Consider the following 27,113-nt stretch of genomic DNA (forward strand, 5'->3'; position numbering starts at 1 on the left):
TGTAAAAATGCGGTTTTTACATGGTTCACCACAATCTGTCAACATGACATAGTCAACACTAGGAACAAATCTATCCGACTGCCTTGATGGTAGGGTTAACCTCGGAACCAAAGGCTTCGTATTTTTAGCTTGTTGTCCAACCTGCAAATCTGTAGCTTGTTGTCTTGACAATTCAAACTTACCAAATTCAGACTGACCAGCTGATGCAAACTATCCAATGTTTGACTGTCCTACATGCTATCCTGCATGCGGGTCTGCCAATTATGATTGTCTTGATTTGTGTTGCTCTGACTGTGGACTATGATGGGAAATTTTTGGATGAGCATTTTTAGCAGCATTCCCTGCACTTTTGGAAACATCATCAACAATTTGCTGATGACCATTGGGCATACACTACTATCCAAAAGGTACATTTTCTTGGAAAACAACTCTCCTTACTTTTTTATTCCTTTGAGGTTGTTTGTGTATGCGATCCTCTTGGAAAATTACATCATGGTTGCGAACAATTTTCCTCTTTTTGGGATCCCATAATCTATACCGCATTTCACCATCGTCACCATATCCTAGGAGTACACAATTACAAGACTTTGGCTCCAACTTGTTGCGGTCTTCCTTACGGATGTGCACAAAATCTTCACAACCAAACACTCTCAAATGAGCATATGAAGGTGGATTACCTGACCACGCTTCCTGGGGACCTCCCCCACCCAAAGATCCGTCTGGTGACTGATTAATAAAATGTATGGTTGTTATAATAGAATCTATCCAAAAACCATGGGGTAACGCATCATGAAACAACATACATCAAACTTTTTCTTGAATATTCCGATTCACCCGCTTTGCAACACCATTCTGGGGTGGATTATAAGGTGCAGTTAGTTACCTCTTTATCCCTTTATTGTCACAAAAATCCGGGAAAGACTTTGACACATACTCACACCCATTGTCAAAGCGTAGACACTTTACCTTACTGTTGACCTGAAAGATCTCTCCACATCAGAATACATTAGCATAGCATCGAAGTTGCTCATGACTGTCCTGAATGTATCCCAACTTTCAGGTAAAGTGCATAGTAGGAAAGTAGCTTTGAATTCATCATCAATGTTGAATTTTAGAGCAATTAGCTGGCTGAAAACTGTGTTGAACTCATTAAGATGTCCAATCATGGTTGTACCTTCCTTCATTTGAAGGTCCATCAAACTCTTCAACCAGTAAATCTTACTAGTAGTAATCTTCTGAGCATACACCAACCAGTAAACCTTACTAGTAGCTTCACTTGTTTGTTCTGCACCAAGACATTATAGCACTATTTCTGCCATACAGCAAAGTTGTGTGCACCCTCAAGCTTCTTGATGTGCAAAAGATTACTGCTGTCACTGTTTCTTGCCATGACTTCAGCCCAAAGAAGGAAACTAAAGCCTCTGATGATTGGAATCTCAAATTTGGTATGCAACACAATAGCCACTGACAAAGAAGCACAAGATTAGCTGCATAGACTATTCTGAGCCAGCCTTAAAAAATGTAGAATTCAGATTAACCAGCAATCTGATTTAGCTGCATCAATCCAATTCAACTTCAACAATTTGGATTCAGCTTTAGCAATTCAGATTCATATCTTCTGGACTTCTAGCACACTCTGGGAAACCCTTGCTGGAAACCCTTACTGCTTGCCTACCTTGAATTTAAGTTACCAAGATTACAAATTTGAGAGCTCAAAGCTCATAAGCATCTCAGGCTTGTGTATACTCTCCGCATGTCTGCTCCTCCACCTGAATGTCACACACAAATGTAGTGACAACGATTGTCAGCACACTCCAATGCTCAACCACAGTGCCAATGTTGAACCAGAACTCTACTATCGAAACACAACTCTGATGGTGATCCATGCTCAATGCACCAGGTCGTGAAACCACAGCTCTGATACTAGTTTGTAAGGATCGCGTCAAGCTCAAAGTGCAGATTCAAACTCAACAGTCTATTTAATCTACAGATTCAGACTGAGCAGTCTGTTTAATCTGCAGATTCAGACTCAATAGCCTATAGAATTTAGACACAGAAATCTGACTGTATTGCAAAATCAAATGCGACAGTAAAGTGATAGAGATGCACGCACAAAAGATGAATAGAAGCTAGAGATGGAGAGGATAGCTTTGACACAGTGTTTGTGGGTACAAAAGAGTTGTATCTACAACCACTTGATAAGGGTGCAAATATACATCCGCCCGGTAAGGGTACGGACATGCGCATGGCCCTTTTTCCCAACAAATTCTCAGTTATTATACTTCTTCTTTTCACATTGTCCTAAGCCTTGGGTGTCCACTAGGAAATATGTAAGATAACACGTGCAAACAAAATAAGGGATTTACAATTATGTACATTCACAGAAAAATGTACTTACATAAAGGATTTCAATTGAGAAAGTGAAAATTTTCATACAAAAGGGCTAGTGTTTTTACAAAAATGCATACGTAAGGGGTACATATATCACTTGAAAATACATAGATAAGGAATTAAATACCTCTTGTTTGCACATGCTATATGCAATTTTTACATATTGGGTGTTAGGCCTTCATTGCTATGGTTACGAGCTTAGGATATAGAGCGACATTGTGCATTTCCAACATGCTGATCCTACTCTTTCTTTGTGCCATCATGGGAGCCACAATCATGACTGCCTAACTGCATGTCAAGATCAATTAAGGGCTCATTGTGTAGGTTGAGGGGTGTCCAACATGCCACTCCTTCTCTTTGTTTGTGCCATCATGGGAAAATCATGGTTGCCTAAGTGCATTTCAAGATCAACTAAGGGCTCATAGTCTAGAATGAGGGGCCTATGCTTGGGAGTGAGAGGCCTATTGCACAGAGTCGCATAATGTAATATTGAATAAAAATCAAAATTTGACTCATCGTGCTTGCATCTATGTAGTTCCTCCGTGTGCGGGAGGGGTGGGGGATTTCTTTTTTGAATAGGAGTGAGGGGTATCTGCAATGTAGGCTTGCACTTATAGCTGCACAACTACATGCTCTGTCAATACTTTTTCTCTCCATATTCATTTGTTATTCTGTAGTTATGCTCACTAATTGTGGACTTAGTTCTTGTAATGGTGGCGTTTGGGCACCATATAAGAGTCTGCTTGTTTGTGAATACTATGTCTTTTGCATTTAAAAGAGTTTGAGCATCACACCCTACTTGAATGCTCAACAAGTTTGATGGTATCAAAACTCTTTTTCCTCATATTTTTAGGTATGACCATTCCCTAGGTACGTTTCTCTCCTATTGCCTAGCCACATTCTCGACTCTCAATTGCCACCCTTATCTATTCGGTCCAAAATCATCGAGAGCATCTAATTTGGTCAACATAGAGCATGATAGGATATATTTCTTTTGGATCCATAGGTCATAGTTTCCCTTTGAGGATGATAAGCATCATCAGTAACTTAGAGTTATTTCGCACATAATGGGATGGGGTTGAGACTGATGCCATTAGTGTTCTATTTTTGATGCAGAGACAGAATCAATTGGTGGGGGTTTGTGTAACTCCACCTCATTTGGAAGACTTAAAGTGAGAGGGTGAGGGCAGAGCAATCTATACTAATTTTGCAGTGATACATGTGGGTTAACACTAGTTTGGTACCAAAACAGGACACTTTAAGTGTCCTTTTTTAACAAATTTAAATTAAATGCTACTTGCATTAGACGGTTTATTTAAGAAAACCCTCTTGATATGCTTAAATATGTTAGCTAGAGGGTTTTAAAAAAATATAACCTTGCATTTTAGAATGTATCATGATCAAGAACTATACTCATCAAGTTGACCCTCGTAAGATTGCGATTGACGATTTGAAGAAATCGTCTTTATAAGCTCAATAAAAAATGAAGCGACATTGTAGAAAATTTTAGGTGACTCTTCCACAATTTTGCTATAGATAATTGAAAGTTTCATGTGCAAAAAAATGACTTTGGAGTATATAAAATAATGGAAAGTTCCATGTGTTTGATAAAGTAATTTCAAGCACATCGTTGTACAAAGAAAAATACGTTTTTGATGTATTTGTGAGTTTTAGAAAGTGATACATTGCTTGCCCTTTCCATTGAGCACTCAAGGTGGCAAGTAGAAGGACTTTGGTATGTAGAAATTATTGGATCATTTTAAATATTCAAAACTGCATAAGAGAAAACTTTCATATTTTCATTCTTGAGAAATAAACCTTCAAAACTTCAAATAATATCAAACTTTCCATGTAGATCAACTAAATGTATCAAAGTACGTGATACATACACAATTGGGGTGTCTAAAACCTTGGTTTCAATGTTATTATGGAGAACTCAAGATTTTCAAGAGTTTTTGCACGATAAAAAAATTCAAGATACAATTCAAGCAACGAGATTTAATTGAGTTAGAGAGCCCAAAAAATACGTAATTTCTTGGTTTAAACATATAAAGTCATTTTTAGTTGTCAAATTGCACTAGAATAGTACCAATTTCATGAGGGGACCTTTGGAAGACCAAAGTTATGCTCTTATTGAGCACGTGCTCAAGTATGAAATTATGTTTATAGCTTACATGTGACTTGAAAACTTATCTTTGAAGTGCATTCCATTATTTTGCAACACTAAGTGTTGACACTTGGCCTTTATAAACATAAAAAAGGCCATCTCTACAAAAAGATATAATGTTTTTATGATTTTTTTGGCAAAACAGATTGAAATTTTACTAAAATTTATGTCTTAGAATTTACCAAAATTCTCTCCATATAAATAGTATTTTGATATGCAAAAAAATCCAATGTTTTCTTTCCCTCATAACCAATCTATGGTAGAAGCAAGGAGTAGAAAACATCTTTCTAGCTTGACAAATAAATTGCCAAAACTTGGTAGAAAAACGGGACACTTAGTGTCTCAGAATACTTAAGTGTCCAATTACATAACTAGTGTTAACTCCTATCTGGTGCAAAACACATCTTAGTAGTTTCCCTTCAACACCAAAGGCCCCAAAAGACTATGACACGCATTAAAGGCAACCTCGCAACCCAGAGTAGAAAAAACGAAAGGGGTGCCAATAAAAATTAAAAGTAAGTAGTGACCCCCTATAAGGAGACCATCGACTAAGTGTAAAACCAATCAAAAATTGGAAGCCAGTGGATCTATATTAGATACATATAGAGTGTCCATTGATAGTTTTGAAGTTTTGAGAAAAAAGAACTCAGATGGAAATCCTTGAAAACTATCTTTGGAAATGCTCTTTGAGCCTCCTAGAACATTTCCGAGCTTCATAGCTTTCTTTATAGCATTTCTAAACAACCCCCCCACAACACACACACACACACACACACACACATCTCGAGGGGTATCTCCAATAAAAAAATATTTATCACGTGAATTCAATAATAGGAAATTTTTTATTATATATTTTCTCACATTTTCACATACATAAGGGTGCTGAAAAAATGGCCTTGAAAACAAATTTACAGATTGAATAAAATTAGGATCTTTTTAATTGGTGAAAAATTCACAGATAAGAGGTTCTATAAATAGTCCTTGAACGCACATGATAAATAGAGCGCTTTACATATAGTGACCCCCATATAGTCCCAAAAAGGATCCAAAGTGACAAATCCCTTATTATTAAGACTCTGGCTATTTCAATCCAAAGGTTATTAAGACCCAAGTCTTCCAACATAGGACCCTAAGGAGACCAGTGTCTAGCCTTACCCTTCTAGTACCTAGTCTCTTCCTTCCAAATGAGCGTATCCATGTTGTAGATCCCAAGGCTAGGACTTCATTAAAGCCCCCCTGGCATCTAATCTTGAGCCCCCCTTCTCTCTCTCTCTCTCTCTCTCTCTCTCTCTCTCTCTATAAGATAAATAAATAAAAAATTTAAATATATAACGCTCAGAGAGAGATAGTAATGTGTTACGCATCAAACTTGCATTCTACCAGCTCAAAAGATTGTATGTGTGAACACTCGTGATAAACAAACATGGGTGCATGTTGTAGATCCCAAGGCTAGGACTTCATTAAATACCCCCTTGCTTTTAATCTTGAGCCCCCCTTTTCTCTCTCTCTATGAAATAAATAAATAAAAAAATTAAATATATAATGCTTACAGAGACATAATAATGTGTTACGCATCAAACTTGCTTTCTACCAAATCAAAAGCTTGTGTGTGTGAACAAAATTGTGTTTTCGTGATAACAAACATATTTAACCGATTAAAATAAGAATTTTGATACAATATGATAAAACACTTAAGAGGACACCATCTTTTCAAAGAGAAACTTTTTTAATTTTTGAGGGTAGAAGAATGCACTTTTCTCTGCATGGTGATACAATGGGCATCCATGAGCGCTAACAAGGTCGCTTGATCGCATTCAAACCCGTTACCAAGGTCACGAAGGATGAATGCTTAACCAACCAAGCTAGCTCCAAAGAGAAACTTATGAATAGCTAGCTAAAATGAACATAGCATCGCTGTAAAAGTGAGGATAGATCATATCCTTGTAATCAAATAGTAGGGTGTTGAAGTATGTCTCTATGCTTTGTTGGATTAATAATTGACTTGAATGGCAATATAAAAAGACTCTTGAGACAAGCATAAATGAGATAAGCTACAAGAGTGATTAGTGAGTCTTTAGTGTTCAATCCTAGACAAACTAAGCTCATAGAAGTCTCCATGCCTCTGAACTAGTTGGCATGTATAAGAGATTGATGTATAGCATGGTCATGTACCCTATTAAGGCATGCAATCACATGCATGAACTAGTTGGTATGTATAAGAGATTGATGTATAGCATGGTCGTGTACCCCATAAAGGCATGCATTCACATGAGTACTTATGTTAGCTAAAGCTTTTCCATACATGTTCATGGAAAAAGTAACATCATGATCTATATTGTCACCAAACTAGTTGATCAGAGGAGAAGGCACCATACCCACCTAAGCAACCAAGTAGGCTTTGGCGATATGGCAAGAAGGTTTTTCTCCCGAGCTCTTGCGATTGGGCCTTTTGAAGCTTGTAGTGCGCCACATGGGGAGACAAGGGTGACCGTGGAGGTGACGGCACGGGTGTCCGACTAGGTGTCGATGCATATTGTGACTTGTTTGCATCTGACTGGGTGTCTAAGGTCGAGTGGGACCGTCCGGCCTGTGTGAATGGTGGGCGATGTGGTGGAGATCGGGGGGTATGTGATGATGGGCGGCCGGCTTGTAATGTGGGCGGGCGAGAGGTTGAATCTATGTAGGATCTTAAAGGGGAGGATTGAGGGCTGATAGGGGTGCTCCTAGAATGGGAAAAGAAGCTTCTAGAAGAGCTTGTAGCTTCAAGTGTTTTGGTTGTGTAATGGGCATCTACCTTTGAGCTTGGCACAGTCCTTCTCAAGAAATCCTTGAATGCCCACTTAAAGCTCTTGGAGCTGCCTGCCTTCTTTGCTCCAGTATAATTCTTGTCCTCTTCACTCTTGTCCCAAGTATGCAGTGCAGAAGATGATGTTGCTTCAATGAAGTTTGCATGAGGCTGGGATTTGCTGGGTGTGAGGCCCTTCATTGCCGTTGTTGTGAGCCCAGGATATAGCGCAACATTGCGCCTGTCCAACACGCCGGCGCTCCTACTCTTCCTTTGTTCCATCATAGGAAGCACATCATGACTGCCCAGCTGCTTGTCAAGATTAGCCAAGGGCTGATAGTCTAGGCTGAAGGGTCTGTGGTTGGGACTTAGAGGCCTGCTGCACGGAGCCGGCGTCTGCGGTGCAGAATAAAAATCGAGATCTGACTCATCGTGCTCGCCTGATCCATGCATTTCCTCGGTGATGAGCTGCCGAACAGAGGGTGAGGGAGGGGTGTAGGGTTGCTTTTTTGAAAGGGAGAGAGGGGTATCTGTCATGCTAGAAGGTGCAACAACCATATCGCGGCGCAATGGAGAGATCGACGTGCTAGCACTACAGTCCTCCTGGGAAGCTGATGCCATGGCAGCCCAAGCAAAGGAGGATAGGAATTTAGGAGAAACCGGAAGCTCGTCCCTGATCTGATCGGGCGTCGCAAGAGAATCAAACTCGAATTCGGAAGGTGTGCTCGGCGACGACGATTGATCAGCACTAGATCTCTGATTTATTGAGATGGGTTCACTGTATGGAGGTGAGCTTGGAGATCTCCATAGGGAACAAGGGTCCTCCTGCTCCCAATCTGAAAGCGTAAAGTGGGTGCCAATATTGGCTTCAATTTCCCCTGAGCTTTTCATAATTAGCAAAGGAATCAGTCCCCAATTAAGGTCAGATCTTAACCTTAGAAGCTTTCAAAGGCAGGCAAAGTACTGCAACAGACAGGATTAGGCTTTAATTAAGAGATAGCAGGATTAATCTTGAAATGAAGAAAACTATAAGGCTATCCAAGATTAATTAGATGGCTAAACTTTGATTAACGTGGATTAGGGAATGGAAATATTTATGGATTAGGAGTCTAATATTGTGGTGCATGGAGAGTGAGAGAAATTAGGGAGTGCGGCAAAATTGAAATGAGTTGAAGAGTTGGGTAAGGCGGCCTATATAATATATGATATGAAGGATTGAATTGGACAATTGGGGAAATGAGATCAGAAGGTGGGGTAGAGAGAGAGGGGGAGGTACGCTACTACGCGGCTTGAAATGTTGACAGAAGAAATGTATGTCACGTGTGCGTGTGTGTGTGTGTGTGAGAGAGAGAGAGAGAGAGAGACGAGAGAGAGAGAGAGAGAGAGAGAGAGAGAGAGGAAGCGTGCACAATCATGTAGGGCCGTTATTTTTACAGCTCGATGGTGCAAACGCTGCGAGTTGACTGAGCAGCAGCCTCAGGAAGATCATGAACCATTAAACCTTTTTCTCTCTTTATCAGTGCGGCCACGTTTCACATCCCAAAATTTTTACTCTTCCACCAAGAAAAGTGCTTCTCAATTCCTCAATTTATTCACAGAGATGTTTTCAATTCTTCTAGAACATATGGGTGCAAGAGAAAGAGGGTCTTTGAAGTTTGTTCTAGAGAAGAGAATCAAGGGGCCAAGTCCACAACACTAAATCACACAGGTCTTTAACGAATTCGGGCGAAGGGATCAACGGCGGACATAGTTTTGCTCGAATCTCTAGGCGATTGGAAGGTGCACAAAAGGTCAACAACGTGGACCTCTTCCCTCGCGCCTGAGTTTTGAATCCTCGACCTCCACTTTGAGAGTCCAATGTCCAAATCACACTTGCATGTGGGTTTCATTGATCCCCATAGCCATTTTGAAAATGTATAAAGTAAACCGATACAAGCAAAAGTAAACTCGGACCCATCAGACGGCTATAAATGTTTTGGGAAAAGTGCCTTGTTTCTGTGCTGTCGATTCCATCACCTGGGCTACATTAAAGGCCCGTGTCTTTTATTGCCGAGGCCCCCAACTGCTTAACAAGGAAAAGTGAAGCAAAGTTGCACATAAGCCTAAGACGGCTCCCCCATAGGCCCATTAACAACGCTTGTGGAGGGCCCTCATATTATGTAATCGTAGCCCCATGTGCCCATTTGCACTCTGGGATCATAGCTACAAAATTTTTGCGAGGCTTTCCTTCATTTTCAATGGGGGCACCCACTAGATCAAGCAATTCGCTTTTGACCGATTGTAGCAACTTTTGAATTTGCAACGCCCTTCGTTTTTATTTAAAGGGTGACTGTTAATAACAGCTCGCTGCAGGTCAAAACTGTTGCACCTTGTGGAGCATGGACATCCTCTTCCAATCAAAGGAACCTCCACCTGCTAAAGGGTTCTCTCGGGGAGCCCTCTAACATAGTCAATTATATCCGCCTCTTGGAGAAGCATGGAGAGTAGAAATGTTGATAGTCTTATTTTCATGTAGACCAAACTCTCACATAATGGATCTCATGGGGCGAGTAGAGGATACTAGCTGGGAAACAATTTGAAAAAACCTGAGAATCTCAGTCGATGAGAGCATAGGCAGAGGTGTCACACGAGAAATTGAAGGCGAATGCAGCTGATGGGGGCCCATTTACATCCTTCGAGTGTCTAGTTGCACATGTGTAGAAGGCGGCGGGTAGGCCGAGAGCGGATAAAGAAGGTGTTGAGTAGGCGGAGAGCAGTGAGCGTGTTGGAGAGATGCATGGTATTACTTTTTCTATATTGATGTGGACGAGGACGAGGTGAGGTCATTTAAGTGCATTGGATGAGGCGGTTAGTGCAGCGTTGCTAGTACAGAAAGCTCTCCTGCACAAGTTTGAACCCTTTTGGGGAGTGTTTGGCTAGCACCCATAAAAGGGCTGGTTGAGGAATGGAGCATCTGCAAAGATTTCGCCAATCGAAATAAATGCGAGCTAGTAGGGAGTAGGTTTGGCACACAATGAAGAAACTTAAAGAAAAAGATTCTAGACTAAAACATAAACTAAAGGAAAAACTTAAATACAGACTAAATAAGACATGTAGACTCAAGCCACACCCTCCGTTGTCGTGCCCTGGCACGTGCATAATGTGAAACTAAATTATCTACCTCACTCTCAATGCTTTTGCTATGTGGGACCTGAAGTGCTCGTGCGAGAGCGTGTGTGTGCGTGTGTGTGTGTGTGTGTGTGTGTGTGCAACAATGGAGAAGAGAGAAGAAGAGAGGAGATCCTATGCAAGAAGCCTCTAAAGAAAAGAAGAAGGTTGCAACAAAAGCTAAAGCAAAGGATTCGGCCTACAAGCTCCAATCTGACATAGAGGCGGCAACAGACCTCAAAAAGATTTTGGAAGAGAGGATTTTGAACAGTAAGTTGGAATTTACATTGGGTGAGGTCCTTGGAATAACAAAGAGGAAGTTCCATGAAGAGATAATTGATATAATCAAGAGGAAGCGACAGTCTCTTACTGAATCTATCCATGTACAAGGTGAAGAAGAGACTTTAAATACACAAGGAGTACATGTCTAGGGTGAGCAAGGTGATCAAACTATTGTTGGATGCTACAAGTCTAGGGAAGGAGTAAAACAGGTTCTCTTCTTTGATGATGAAGATGAAGTCGAGACCACTCACAAGAGTTACTACTTGAAGAGTCTGGACAAGAGCAACTACTCAGACCCTAGTGAAAGTGGGAGACTTAGAAGAGCCATACATAGCACTGATAGATCATGGGTCAGAAATTAATCTTATGTCAAAGAGTTTATATCAAAAGGGAAAATGGCCAATTGATATAAATCATGGATGGATGATCAGTGCAGCAAACAACTAATCAGAAGAGTTGTACGGAGCTTGTCCAAATGTAAAGGTGACTATAGGGGATGTGAAAGATTACCAAAATTTCTTTGTACAGGAGATGTCTACATTCCCTCTTATCCTTGGGCAGCCATACATCACTGCTACTCGCATGGAAACCAAGGTAATGGACAATGGGCCAGCTTATGCTAGGATAAGGAGCAGGGATGGGAAGCATGCAATACAATTTCTTACTGTTTGTGTGGACCATGAAAGGAACCGTGAAAGCCTTAGAGAGCAACCCTTGCCAAAGACAAACAAAGAATTCAAAGACTACAGAGATACGAGGGGTTTTGGCCATGTACCATTGGAGATCGGGATTGCAATGGTACAAGAAGAGAAAAGTTCTCGCATGATGTATATGCAAAGGAAACATTTTCTACAGGTTTTGTAGGATTAATAGACTATGGATCTATTGCTTTTACAAAGTGTGAGGACTTAAAGCGGGGTGAATGACAACATGTAAATAGTGTACAAAGAGGTTTGATGAATGGTTTTCTAGAAAATGATGAATGCATTATAGGAGTGTTTGATGAGTATTCATTTGTGGATACTATTCAAGACTTGGAGTCTTTAATGGATTGCAATTTGCGTATGAAATGAAAAAACACAAAACTTTCAATTAGTGGTAGAATTTGAAGCTTTTGACACTACCAATGCATTTGAAATGACCAAAAAGCTAAAAAATGGATGTTTACTTGCCTCAATCTAACACCTAGAGAGGGAGAAAAGGCCCAAAAACCCCTAAAAAGGGTCTTTTATTTAATGGCACATGGGGGACATTCTGGTTTCAAGGATTCCTGACACCTTTTTCATATTCTTGTTAGTATCAACCTATTTCTCTACATAACATTGGCTCTTCTCTCATTGGAGAAGCTCTTTTTCCTCTCTTTTTTAAAAGGCCCTCCAAAAACCTCCAAAATATCCTAATATGATGAGAGGAGTGGCACTTATGAAGTCATGAGTCCATTTGAGCATATTGAAGGCTTGTCTATGTACGTTTGTCCTATTTCTCTATGGCCCAACCAACCATAGGTCTACCAAGGCCCACTTCTCACATACAATTCTCCATTTCACGTTTTCAGAGCCCGCAAAAAAACTTGAGGAGCTAGTTCTAGCTTTCTATTCTCCACCATTTTGCAATCCCCTATCAGACACCAGCCACCCTCAAACAAGTAGTCTATGAGATATACACATAGTTTGGCTCTACTCTTGGAATCACAAGGGCCATATACATTAGGATTGGTAATAGGCTCAATTAATCTTCACCCCAAGGAATATCCCAAAAGCGTAGTTTAGGACCAGCATTGGCTTTACGTCTGTTAGGAAATAAGACGTAGCTAAATAGATAATTGAGTAGATTACTTAATGGAGAGAGACAGATTTACATACACGAGATTATAGAGTAGAGAGAGAGAGAGAGAGAGTACACACGATATACGTGGTTCACCCAATGTGGGCAACGTCCACGGGAAAGCAGCCACTCAATGGCTTTAGTACTTCAAAACAAGAAGTAATTTACAAAGGGATTATACCCTTAATGGAGCTCCCGCCTTGCTTCACTCTCACCACCTCACACTCACCTTGTTGCATCAACTTCACACTATGAAATGTGTGTAGAAATGGCCTCCTTTTATAGGCCAAAAGGGCTGCCCTCTCTTATGAGAGACAGCCATGTGTAGCCGCCCTTGTGCGAATAAGTCCAAATCGAACCCTCCAATCCGCCCATGTGTGGCCGCCCTTGAGAAGACAAGTCCGCTTTTGAATTCGGCCACCGGCCATTGACTTCCAACCATCGGCCATTGACTACCGGCCACCGGCCAACCGACCGGTTGTTTTCCGACCACTTTCCGGCCGCCGTCCGGCCATAATATTTCGGCGAAAAAGAATATTCCGGCGAAAAAAAAGTCTCGGGGGCCTCCGCCCCCAAGGCCTCTAAAGTTGCCCCTGATTCTTGTCCGTGAAAATTTTGGTTTCCGGTGAGTGATTTTCCTTCACGCACGATGGCTTCTCCTCATAATGGGGGCCTTACAAATGTGCGCTTTTACCACAAAAAATTACAAGGGTAAATCAGGCTCCATACTTAACAATCTCCCACTTGGAGACTGATCTCCAAACCAAACCTGTGACTGCTTTCCATTCTGGCTTCTTATCCTTGAATGCCGATTGAAGATGAGCAAAAGCTCAACTTCTCCTTGTTGACCACCTTTGTAAACATGTCTGCAGGATTTTCACTTGTATGCACCTTTCCTAGCTTTAGTTGTCCCTCTTCCAAAAGAGTGCGTATGAAGTGATATCTCACCTCAATGTGCTTTGTCCTTGAATGAAAGGCTGAGTTCTTCGCCAGATGGATAGCGCTTTGGCTATCACTGTACAAGACACAATTGTCTTGTTTGAATCCAAGCTCTTCTAAGAATCTGTGAAGCCACAGAATTTCTTTGCTTGCCTCCGTCATTGCTACATACTCTGCTTCCGTGGTAGAAAGTGAAACCACTTTCTGCAGCTTTGAAGCTCAGCTTACTACTGTGCCTCCAACCGTGAACACATAGCCAGTAGTGCTCCTTCGAGTATCTTTGTCACCTGCCATATCTGCATCAGCATACCCTTCTAGAAAAATATAAGTTCCTCCAAAATACAAATCATTTGCTGTTGTCCCTTTTAGATACCTAAGTATCCACTTCACAGCTTGCCAATGCTCTTTACCTGGGTTGTCCATGAACCTACTCACAACTCCCACTGCATGTGCAATGTCTGGCCTTGTCCAGACCATAGCATACATTAGAGAACCTACCGATGCAGCATATGGAACTTTAGACATATAGGCTATCTCCTCTTGTGTCTTTGGACACATATCCTTCGTTAGTTTAAAATGACCAACCAAAGGTGTAGAAACTGGTTTTGCATTTTGCATTGCAAACCTTTCTAGTACCTTCTTGATGTAATCTTCTTGAGATAGCTTTATTGTCTTCTTCGTCCTTTCCCTTGATATTTTCATACCAAGTATCCTCTTTGCAGCACCTAAATCTTTCATTGAAAAAGATTTGGACAACTCCTCTTTTAGGTCTTTGATGTCCTGCATGTTAGCACTTGCAATCAACATGTCATCAACATACAACATTAGGATGATGAATTTCCCATCTCCCAAATTCTCCGTGTAGACGCAGTGATCCGAGTTGCATCTTGTGAATCCATGATCCAACATCCATCGATCAAACTTCAAGTACCATTGTCTTGATGCTTGCTTTAAACCATACAAGCTCTTCTTTAATCTGCAAACCATTTTCTCCTTACCTTTTACTTCATACCCCTTTGGTTGAAGCATGTAGATTTCCTCCTCTAAGTCACCGTGAGGGAATGCCGTATTTACATCCATTTGCTCGAGATTTAGATCATGAGCAGCCACAAGGCTTAAGACAAGCCTAATTGAGTTCATTTTTACAACAGGAGAAAATATTTCATTGAAGTCAATACCTTTCTTTTGAGAAAAACCTTTTACCACAAGCCTAGACTTGTACCTTTTCTTTCCACTTTCTTCTTCCTTTATCTTGTACACCCATTTGTTTTGAAGTGCCCGCTTACCTTTAGGCAACTCAACCAACTCTCATGTTTGGTTGTGATGTAGTGAGTCCATCTCCACTTGCATGCTCTTCGTCCATTCTTCTTTGGATTCATGTTGCATAGCTTCTTCATATGATTCCGGCTCTCCAAAATCTGAGATCAAGAGATGGTTGAAGGAAGGAACAAACCTTTCTGGAGGTCTACTTGCTCTTGTAGATCTTCGGGGAATAGGTTGAGGCTCCTCATTTGGTTTACGTTGTTGCACATTGTCACCGTTTGCAGTCCTTGAGTCTTCACCGTCCTCAAGCTCCATGTACTCATCACCTGTTTCTTTTGTTTGTTTTCTTTCCAAGTAATCTTTGTACATATTTTGTTCGTTAAAAATTACATCCCTACTCCTTAAGATTTTACCATCTTCAGGATTCCATAGGCGATACCCAAAGTCTCCTTCTCCATAGCCAATGAAGAAACACTTTTTGGACTTTGCATCTATCTTTGATCTTAGGATTCTATCTATGTGCATGAAAGCCTCACACCCAAACACTTTGAGAAATGCATAATTCACCGGTTTACCTGTCCATGCCTCTTCTGGAACTCCCCCATCCAATGCCGTTGAGGGTGACCGATTGATTAAGTACACAGACGTACTTACAGCTTCTGCCCAAAGCTCAAGCGGTAGGCCTGCATGTAGCCGCATGCTTCGTGCTCGTTCCATGATTGTCCTGTTCATCCTTTCCGAAATCCCATTTTGTTGAGGTGTCCTTGGGGTTGTCCTTTGCCTCCGAATTCCATTGCTAGCACAAAAGCTTTCAAAAGCTTGGCTGCAATATTCGCCTCCATTGTCGGATCTGAGGCATTTAACCTTGGTACCTGTTTCATTCTCCACAAAGGCTTTCCACCTTTGAAATATGGAAAATACATCGGATTTATTCTTCATGACATAAACCCATGTTTTTCTAGTCGCATCGTCTATGAATGTTACATAGTACAATGAGCCACCAAGTGATGGTGTACTTGCAGGACCCCAAACATCAGAATGAACCAACTCAAGTTTTTTATTTTTTCTTTCATTTCCTGATTTTTGAAATTTTACCCTCTTTTGTTTACCATAAACACAATCTTCACAGAACTCTAAGTCCACTTCTTTCAAACCTGGTAGAAGCTTCTTTGTTTGAAGGATTTGCATTCCTTTGGCACTCATATGCCCAAGTCGGTAGTGCCACACCGCACTGTCAACTTCTGTAGTTGCTGCACAAGATGAAGGTTGCGTGCTAACAGTACACAAGTAAAGTGTACCGACTTTTTCACCCTTGGCAACCACCAAAGATCCCTTTGAGATTTTCCACCGTTTGTTTCCGAATGCAATGTTGTGACCTTCATCGTCCAATTGTCCTGTAGAGATCAAATTTTTGCGAAGAGAAGGAACATGCCTAACATCTTTAAGCTTCCATTCATTTCCGTTAGTAGTTTTGATAGAAACTGTACCTTTGCCGACAATCTCACAAGCTTCATCATCTCCCAAGTATACATACCCAAAATTACCTTTGGTGTAGTCTTGGAAATGTTGCTTGTGTGGTGTCGCATGGAATGAAGCCCCGGAATCTACTATCCAGGAATTAGACACATTGTCTAATGAGAGAATTAGAGCATCTTGCTCTACTTTACCTGCCACATTGGCCTCCGATGTTGGCTTGTTGTCTTGAGACTCTGTCTCCTTCTTCTTCTTGGACCAACAATCCTTCTTGACGTGGCCTTTCTTGCCGCAGTTCCAACATTCAAGAACTGACTTTGTGCGTGACTTGCTGTGCCTTGAGCGATCACGACCCTTTTGGTTTTTGAACCTCTCCTTAGGCCTTCCTCTTGTTTCCACTGATAGTGCAGCACTTGATGATTCTCTCGTGCTTCTCCTTCGCATTTCCTCGCTTAGGAGAACACCCACAACATCATCAAACTTAAGAGTATTTGTGCCAGAGATAGAATTACTTACAGCCATCACAAGGCTGTCCCAACTATCCGGTAGAGATGATAGTATAAGGAGAGCTCGTACTTCGTCATCGAAATTGATTTTCACTGATCGAAGTTGACTTATGTTTGTGTTAAAGTCATTTAGGTGTTCTGCAACTGAACCATTCTCTGCCATCTTTAGATTGAACAAGCGCTTCATAAGAAATACCTTATTGGATGCCGATGGTTTCTCGTAGAAGTCGTCAAGTGACTTCATCAAGTCCTCCGTGGTCTTCATCTCCGAAACATTGAAGGCCACCATTGACGCCAAGCTTAACCGGATTGTTCCCAGTGCCTTTCGATCAAGGACAATCCATGATTCATCTGCCATTGTTGCGGGCTTCTTCGCAAGACCGCCTAGTGGCAAATAGAGGTCCTTCTGGTAGAGATAGTCTTCAATCTGCATCTTCCAATGTTGGTAGTTTTTGCCGTTGAACTTCTCAATCTTGAGCTTCCCTTCCTCCGCCATAACTCCCACTCAATTCAAGGAATCCTTTCCTTGAGATAATTTAGCTACGAGCAAACCTTGCTCTGATACCAGTTGTTAGGAAATAAGACGTAGCTAAATAGATAATTGAGTAGATTACTTAATGGAGAGAGACAGATTTACATACACGAGATTATAGAGTAGAGAGAGAGAGAGAGAGAGTACACACGATACACGTGGTTCACCCAATGTGGGCTACGTCCACGGGAAAGCAGCCACTCAATGGCTTTAGTACTTCAAAACAAGAAGTAATTTACAAAGGGATTATACCCTTAATGGAGCTCCCGCCTTGCTTCACTCTCACCACCTCACACTCACCTTGTTGTATCAAGTTCACACTATGAAATGTGTGTAGAAATGGCCTCCTTTTATAGGCCAAAAGGGCTGCCCTCTCTTATGAGAGACAGCCATGTGTAGCCGCCCTTGTGCGAATAAGTCCAAATCGGACCCTCCAATCCGCCCATGTGTGGCCGCCCTTGAGAAGACAAGTCCGCTTTTGAATTCGGCCACCGGCCATTGAATTCGGCCACCGGCCATTGACTTCCAAACACCGGCCATTGACTACCGGCCACCGGCCAACCGACCGGTTGTTTTCCGACCACTTTCCGGCCGCCGTCCGGCCATAATATTTCGGCGAAAAAAAAGTCTCGGGGGCCTCCGCCCCCGAGGCCTTTAAAGTTGCCCCTGATTCTTGTCCGTGAAAATTTTGGTTTCCGGTGAGTGATTTTCCTTCACGCACGATGGCTTCTCCTCATAATGGGGGCCTTACAAATGTGCGCTTTTACCACAGAAAATTACAAAGGGTAAATCAGGCTCCATACTTAACAACGTCTTCATCCACAATGGTAAGAATGCCAATGTAACCATCTATTCCTTGTCCATAGAATTATAGCTTCTTGCTTGATGCTTGATTCCTTCTATTGGAGGAGTCGAGGTGATGCTCTTGTATAGCCGAACAATTGACTTCCTCAACTTTCCTTATCTCATCTCAAAACATGGCATATTTCTTGCTGGTTTTCATGCCCTTGATGTTTGAATGACTAAAAGATATGTCTTCTATCATTGAGACCCCAACCCCATTTGGGTAGCACTTCCTCTGCATTCTCCTTCAAACTTTAGTTTGGGAATTAATCATCTTTGTTTAATTTTTAGTAGGTTCTTGAGGTTGGTATCCCATAGCACATCAAATAGGTTCTCATACATAAAGAGAGCTTTGGGTTGTCAGGTGGGTGTTCCTTTAGTCATCCAAGCACTTGTGCCTCTTGGTATTGGAAGCCACATTTAGAGAAACTCAGCTCTTTCAAAGTGTCCAAAGCCATTGCATTTAAAACACACACCAAAAATTCACCAAAAGCAAGTGGAGTTACCTTGAGGACAGCCCCAACATTTACAACTATATTATTGGGTTGGGGTTTTTTGATGTCATCATATGCATAACTTATTTCTTGATGTCACCATATGTATAACTGATTTTTTGTGATACCCATATTTCTGCTAAAAGGTATGAATAATAGGGTTCCAAAGAGTCCGCAAATATTTTTGGTTTCCCCTAAGACAAAGAGTGAGGTTGGAAAACTCTACCCACATTCTAAGTTCTCTATTTATACACATTCCATTCTAATCTTGATGCATCTTTTAGTTCTCTCTTTACATAGATACATATAGACACACAAGTTTGTTTGGTCCTATCTTCTCACAATGTCACTATCCTCAATCCTTATAGAATTTATATAGAGATCAGGGAGGATAAGTAAGTGAAGCATTCATGGTGTGTGTGTGTGTGTGTGTGTGTGTGTGTGTGTTGCTGCTATACGCGAGGGTCCGCCTCAAAATATGTAAGTGTAGCATGTGAGTTCACCCAGAGGGGTTTTAATATACCAAAAAGTTACTAAATTATATGTACAAGAGAGGTTTAAAAATAAAAGATTGAAGAAACGTTATAGGTTTATGAAGGAAGAGGGTAGAGGGGTTTTAAAACTACCTCTTGAATGGTGGACCCCTTGGGTTTCTATATTAAACTTAATACATATACACAAAAGAACTTAACCGTTCAAAAGACAACTAGCTTTAGAAAACTGGACAAATATTCATACAAAAATGACTCAGTTATATAATAAGAATGAGAAATCATTCCAAATGATCTTACAAAAAACTACTGATTTGTGGAAGTCCACTGGGCAAAGGAAGCCCAGTTCTTTAGTGATGGACATCAAGAAATCCATATAAAGGATTCTCACCAGTATCCATATAAACAAGACAATAGATTTTTCAAGTGTCAACAAACCCATCAATTGTTATCCATTTTCTACTTTAAAAAAATTTAACATAAACCTACCATCATTTAACACTAGAATTATAACAGGACACTTTTATGTCCTTGGACACTTTTGTGTCCTGTTAAGTGACCATTTTTCTTGAATTATTTGAAGAGTATGAAAATGAATTTCTAGGTGATATATATATCCACAAATTAGTTGTCTTATGAGCTGAAAAAAAGTTGACATTTTTTTTGGAATATCGATCTCACCATTTACCTTACTCTTGCACAACATTTTTGAGCCTAAACTATGTGAAAAATCATGTCCTATTTTTGGCTTTTTCTCAAATTTTTGCAACTATGCCACTCTAAAATTCATGTTTGTAAGGTTTATATTGCTAGAGGATAAGAATTCATAGTTCTCAACATGTTTTGATGCTTCTAGGGAGAACTAAGTGTTAAAAGTGAAAGTTATGACCAACTTACAAGAATTTCTTAATCCTAATTTTTTGGCCAAAATTAGCACCTTTATGATTTTTTTAGTATCTTTGTTGATATCCAAATGCAATTTTGATTGTGTAAGTGGCATATATAGCATAAATATAATCTTCCTTGAGTTTTGGGGGACCTAATGTGCTATATAGCATAGTATATGATGATGGTTGAGTTTTTTGATTTGCTGAAGAATATGAGTCATTTATTGTAGCAAGTATAGCTTTCTCAATATTGCTAGTTTCTTGGGCCAATTGTGTGTATTTTGTAGGTAGTAACCATATCTAATTATAAACTACAAATTTGGCTAGATATTGAGTAGTTTCTAATGGATTCTAGAGGTCATAATGCTAAACCCAGTTTTCTCATGTTTGCTGTATTTAACACTTCATCATTGTTCCCAAGGTTCCACTTAGTAAGAGATCCATTATTCTTTTGACATGCTCCATGACTCCTTTTGAATCCAAATGCCCAAAGGGATCTAACAAAACATGTATATAATATCAGTATTGAGCTTGACTATAGAAACTTTGATGATAGGTCCACAGAATGGCAAAAATGCAACTTTTTTGTATCTATTGTTTTTGCCATTTAGTGAGGCAAAAGCAACCATATTTTTTTTTAAATCACCAACCCATTGAAGTTAATGGGGCATTTTATCTCATGTCCTACAAAAATCCCCACTCTTATTTATATGCAATTAACCGTAAGAAATGGCTGGTTTGGACAAAATGCACTGGTCCATCAACTTTGGAGGTTTGTTGTGACCAAGCCATGAGAAATTTTACAAGTTTCTTATTTTATCCATATGTAGAAATCCTTGAACTATAAGCTCATGAGAGGATTTTTCAAAATGAGTGGATCTACTATAGTTTTAGATTTTTTTCCAAAACCGTGAAAGGACACTTTTATGTCCTGTTAGGTTACCGGACTAGTGTTAAATAAATTACAGTGTCACATAGTGCCAATTATCAGTACCCTACAAAATTAAGTGGTTTAAAACCTAAAAAACATATTTTTTCAAGTGGTTTTAGTTAAGATCATAACGTCATCCCCCCTTCTGATCCAAGTGTTAACAAAACTTTATTTAGGATTTTTTAATATCTCTATTCATTTTTTGATTCTTATCTGAAATGTGAGCTAGCCCACTAAGGTGTCTTTAAAATTACACCCAACATCTTTTATTTATCCTTTCAAACATCCTTTCAAAAGTAAGTAGTTAAAGATAAATATTTCCAAATGTTTTAACTGTGATGAGAAGGCCATCGCCCTTCTTGATCCAAGTGTTGACCCATTATTTTTTGAAGAGTGAAGTAACCAAAACATGAAGTATCTTTTTGAATTATAACCCAATTTAAGGGCATCAAAAGGCCACTACCCCTTTGGATACAACTATTTTAAACAAATATTGAGCATAAGTAGTTAATTTTAGATTTTGCATGTACATGCATCCATTTTAATTGAGCAAGGCAAACGACCAGTCAAACTCATCATCTAACGTTGAACCAGTTGCTTACTGAAACATATTCATATTAGACTAGAGTCCAAATTATTTAGATAAATCAACCAAATACCAAAATAACTACTATCTTGGGATACATAAAGCATTAAGTACCCAAATAGATGCTCTCTTTTTATGAGTAAAAGCCTAATGTTGGGTCTAGCTCAAGGGATAGTTTAAAGCTAGCTAAAAGTGCCACACAACCAAAAATTTAAAATTCCAAGAGCTCATCTGATCCGACATGGTTTATAAGATACCGATGTAAATTAGGATAAATAATTATTATAGCTTTTTACAAACCTAGCACTAGCCAGGGTTTGCAATCTCTATCTCTAAAGTAGGCTCAGACCCCAGAATTGAATTTATGAGTCAAAAAGATTTATCAGTAGGAAATCCAAGTAGGAAATCCAACTATCCCAAGTACTATCCCTCATGGGAGTAACTGTACCTAAAAGGCTAGAACCTAAACAACCTCAAGGTACATCATATCAAAAATTTATAGGCATACTCCAATAGTATATCGCAAAAATATTTTTGAAAAATTTAAAATGTTAAATGTGTAAAATTCCATATGAAGAATTCTATAATTAGAATATAGCATTATATCCCAACATCAATTTGTAGAGACCAAAATAGTTCAAGGTTAGCCAATGCATATCAAACCAGTAACCAGCAAGCTCATCAATCGGTTTTTAGAGACCCAACAAGAAAATGTTTTTACATATATCTATACAGTATGATGGCCACCATGGCACTATCTAAAAAATTTACAACTTTTACACAACCATGAAGCAGAGCTAAGACTCAAAAAAAAATCTCTTTTCTTCCTATGAGGTGAGGGAGACCCCAGGCTTTAGAAGAATGTATGATATATGGAGTCCAAACCAACCAAACTCACTCATTGGTTGAAGCTTTAATAATTTCTGCTTTTAAACTTGAAAATGTGGCCAGAATAGAAAAATAGAACTCATGAAGCAATAAGAACTAATTCTATAAATAGAACAAACAAGCTTGATCGTTTCTCCTTATAAAACCTTGCATATAAGAAGTAGAATGAATTAAGCACTAAGCGCCAATTCAATTATTTGTAGTTTGAACATTATGACTTTACAACTTACACATAAGTTGCTAGACACATATACAAGTTACATTTTAGAGGAAAGCACTATCAAATAAGAAGACAAGGTCACTTTCACAAGATTGAAAAGTACTAAATTGTGCTACTTATAATTAATAATAAATGAAATACCTTGTAATATCCTCATCAAGTGCAATTTCAACTGGAGAACATGTTGCTTCCATGAAGGCATTACCTAATACATTCATGCAAAAAGAGCATACACTAAGTACACTATTGCAAAAATACATATCATTATGCAACATCCAAGTCAACCTACTCTTGACCCCGCAAAGGTGGTACTTCAAGCAGCTCCCACAAGTGATGCAACAACAAAACCTTCCAAAAGTGGCTGAAATCAAACTCTAGCTCAATATATAATAGAGCAGTTGCACGTGTAAAAATGGTGATTCTTTGCTTTGGACAGCCATGTATTCAACTATGCAAATAATATCCAATGGGCCAATCATGACCCTTAAACTACAAGCATAAGTTTTGATTGCAAGAAAGCAGATGCGAGATATCAAAGCTTACCAAACAAGAAACATAAGAACCAGTACGATATACAAAATTGAAATATAGTGTTGTGAAGAAAATAAAAAAAACAATCCCTAGATGACTACTACCAAACTCACTTGATCATTGGCAGCAACCCCTCTATGACTACTTCAACTGTGTTATAATGCCTGTCACAAAACATGCACGTGTGTTCAGTTGAGAGCAAGCCAATTTGCTTTGATCATTTGTTTTGATTGCTAGCTGCTTTTAAAGCTTCTACAACAAGCAATGAAACTACCTTCCAAAATTGAAATTTAGTGTTGTGAAGAAAATAAAAAGACCAATCCCTAGATGACTACTACCAAACTCACTCGATCATTGGCAGCAACCCCTCTATGACTACGTCAGCTGTGTTATGATGCATGTCACAAAACAAGCACGTGTGTTCAATTGAGAGCAAGCCAATTTTCTTTGATCGTGTGGTTGATTGCTAACTACTTTTAAAGCTTCTACAACAAGCAATAGAACTACCTTCCAAATGAAGGGTTACATTTTGAGATAACCTTGAGTCTTGATTGTCTTTTGTGACCTCCACCTTCAAAATAGGCCTTTGGCTATGTATTAAAATGTTTGCAGCACCTTTGCTTGGTTGTTTGGACAAACAATTTGAACTATAGAGTCAACAATCATATGATTCCTATGTAGACAATGGAATGCAGCAACAATCTTACATGGTTATAGAATTTTCATGAGCATGTAATTCTTGCCCTTTTCTTAGGCAATCACAAGGTATACCTTCATAAGTTTAGAATAGTTTGAACTCACAAATTATAAGAGGGGATAAAGCACTCATAAAACTACAAAAGTAAAGGGACACAAGAAAAGGAAAAAGAAACTACATCATTTTATATGCTACAAAATAAAACTAGATAAAACAAAACATTATTAACTTAAAAATGTTTCTAAAAAAGCCATGTGCAAAATAAGTATCAAAGATTGAAGCCTTATGAATGCACATCAAAGATGAATATGAAGAAGCAGTGAAGATTGGAGCTACACATTTTTCATATTTTTCCAAAATGGTCTGTATTGTAATCTCTCGATTTATTTAGCCATTGTGATGATTGTAACATGTTACGGGCTCAATGAGAGATCCAAGATGTAGGTAATAGGTCATTTAACGTGCCTAGGTTGCAGATACAGTAATTTGTGGAGCCTCAAAGGTCTTTTGGTGCCCAAAAATTGCACATTTTAAACCTTCGCTAAGGTATACATGCCAATTTTTGTAAGTTTGGACCTAAGTTTTGGATAATGAAAGTGAGCGGACATTGCAGTAAAGTCATGTGAGCTCTTTGTTGATTCAATATTTTGTGTCTCCCTCGTGTCGTGTTGCATCACAAATCCGAGAATACCAATGCACTCATCATAGGTGAAATCTCTCTCTTTCTATGCAAATTTCTCACAATGAGGTTGTGTTTTTAGGTGTGTTGGTCTAGAAGCTATGTTCACTCCCTACACATAATACACCCATATTAATTGGTTTTTACCACAGGAGTAGATAGAGCACGTCCTAAGGAAGCTATAGAGTGCTTCAGAGTTCAAAACTGACTGACCTAAAATAGGTTGTTTATGTTATCTGCAATTTTGTTTGAGTGCCAAAAATGACATTTCAGCACATGAGAGTGTTGAGGGTACTCTACACATTCTAGGTAGTAAGTTTTGATGCATTTGGAGCACTGTAACTACAAAAAATAAACTTATTTGGCTTTGGTAAAAATGTTGTTTATCTTATGCGCGATTTTGCCAGAGTCTCAAAAATAACATTTGAGCACATGAGAGTGTTGAGAATACTCTGCACATACTATGTAGCAAGTTTCATAGCATTTGGTGCAGGCTTTGATAAACATGCCCTTTATCTTATGTGTGATTCTTCCAAAGTGTCAGAAATGACTTTGGAGCACATAGGGATGTTGAGGATACTCTCCACATCCTATGTAGCAAGTTTTGTGATTTTTACAGAGTACCAAAAATGACTTTGGAGCACATACGTATGTTGAGGATACTCTGCACATCCTACGTAGAAAATTTCGTCGCATTTGGGGCACTATAGCTACATGAAATCACATTTAGGGTTGTGGTAAACAAGTTGTTTATCTTATGTGTAATTTTTTCCAAGTGTCAGAAATGACTTTTGAGCACATGCAAATGAAGAGGATGCTCTGTATATCATAAGTGGTAAGTTTCATTGCATTTGGAGTGATATAGCTATACAAATTTATTGCATCATGCTTGCGGTAAGGAAAATCGCTTTGGTATTTGACACACACGCGAGACCAATTTGTTGGAGAGCTCACTAGACTTGGGTTTTTCGAGAGATTGTCCATCTCTTCTAGCCTCCATGCACTAGTCGGGTCAAGTATATCCCATGGATTGACATATAATGTCCGTGGTTCTCGTTGTACTAGCATCGATATGGTGAGGCTTGGCAATCCACCAACATTTTGGTGCTGTTGCCAAGGACGAGGCAACCTAGACTAAAGAATTCACTTACAATTTTGTTACTTCCTCTAGTTTTTGCTAGAGTATCACATTTTTTTACTTTGTCACAGCTGGGAGGTGCTTGAGAGTAGAGATACTCGGTAAGGACCTCGGGAGCTCTAGTTAGTAGGATGGACTAGGTAGAGGGTCCTTGAGACAAGCTAGTGGTCGCTAAGGGTATCACCTAAGTAGGAAATAGACATTTGAGACTTAAGGCTGAATTTTTCACTTTTTGTATTTTTTTTTCATTTTCAGTAGGAGTAGGCTAAGTACAAAACCATCAAAATTGCATCTAATTTGAGGTGCACTGAGAAAAACACAAAAAATTTCACATATATCTTAGGTGCGTCGAAGATAGATAGAGGGTTTCTGAGACTAATATTGGAAAAACGGACTTACAAGGTGGTAAACCAACTTGAGTAGACTACTCCCTTTGATTTTGGAAACATCTGGATCACTAAAACACTTGGTTGTTACCATATACATGTGGTAGTGATGTGTGTGAACACACTAGGACCACCGGGGCATTTTTTCCCTCTTTAGGAGGTTTTTTCCCCCGTGCATTGTATATACGCCCATCACTCTAGGGCTATCTATCTTTCCATTGCACACTAAGGAACTCACTCTCTATTGTGTGCCTTGAGCTTCCTTCGTCTTCTCCAAGTTGTGTGTGTTTCTCTTCAACCCTAATTCCAACAATTGGTATCAGAGCAGGTCACGTCCTCCCGGGCTTAGTCGCCAGCTGCTCCAGCACACGCCTGCTCACTTTCTCCGATTTCAGTGAGCTTTGGCAAGCGTTCGCAGGTCGACAAATATTTTGGGAAAGCTCGAAGAGCTTGGTCTGCTCAGAATTTTGATTTGGGCTCATTTCGGCCTCCGTTTCCACTACGGGCAGTACTGCACAGGTTATTTCGTCATTTTGTGCAGATTTTCTGTCAGTGCCGTTTTCTGCATAACAGGTGCCTTATAGTCTTCTACGGTTTGTGCTATATAGCACAAGTTGTTCCCGCTCCATTTCTCCTATTTTCGGGCAGTTTTCACATCAGGTGCAGCATTTACCATGGCTGACAACAACAACACAGATGTGTTCAAGATGTTTGCTGCTGAGGACAGGTTGGATGGGGACAACTACCCTATGTGGGCTTATATGATGCAACATGTTCTTGTGTCAAAAGGTGTCTGGAACATTGTGCAGGGCATTGATGTACGTCCTGGTTCTGAAGATGTAGGCGATATTGAGGATGTTGCAGGTCTTGCTGCAAGGATTGCAGCTGTTAGAGTTGTTTTGCCTACAGCAGAACAAGCTCGTTGGGATGTTAAGGATGCGCAGGCTCATGCATTGATTGCGTTGTCTGTGAAGCGCACCATTATTCCTCACATCCGTTCAGCAAAATCTGCAAAACAGGCTTGGGATATTCT

At 39.7% G+C, this 27,113-nt stretch overlaps 1 protein-coding gene across 1 annotated transcript; it reads right to left on the reverse strand.

The window, feature by feature from the left end:
• Positions 1-6,263: 6,263 nt before the first annotated feature.
• On the reverse strand, positions 6,264-8,529 carry LOC147459130 (uncharacterized). Its single transcript, XM_086510461.1, has one exon. The coding sequence runs from the start codon at positions 8,232-8,234 to the stop codon at positions 6,897-6,899; it is 1,338 nt and encodes a 445-aa protein (XP_086366587.1). The 5' UTR covers positions 8,235-8,529; the 3' UTR covers positions 6,264-6,896.
• Positions 8,530-27,113: the final 18,584 nt, after the last annotated feature.

The sequence above is a fragment of the Adiantum capillus-veneris genome, chromosome 4, assembly GCF_014529385.1.
Source record: "Adiantum capillus-veneris isolate H3 chromosome 4, ASM1452938v2, whole genome shotgun sequence".
Classification (NCBI taxonomy): domain Eukaryota; kingdom Viridiplantae; phylum Streptophyta; class Polypodiopsida; order Polypodiales; family Pteridaceae; genus Adiantum; species Adiantum capillus-veneris.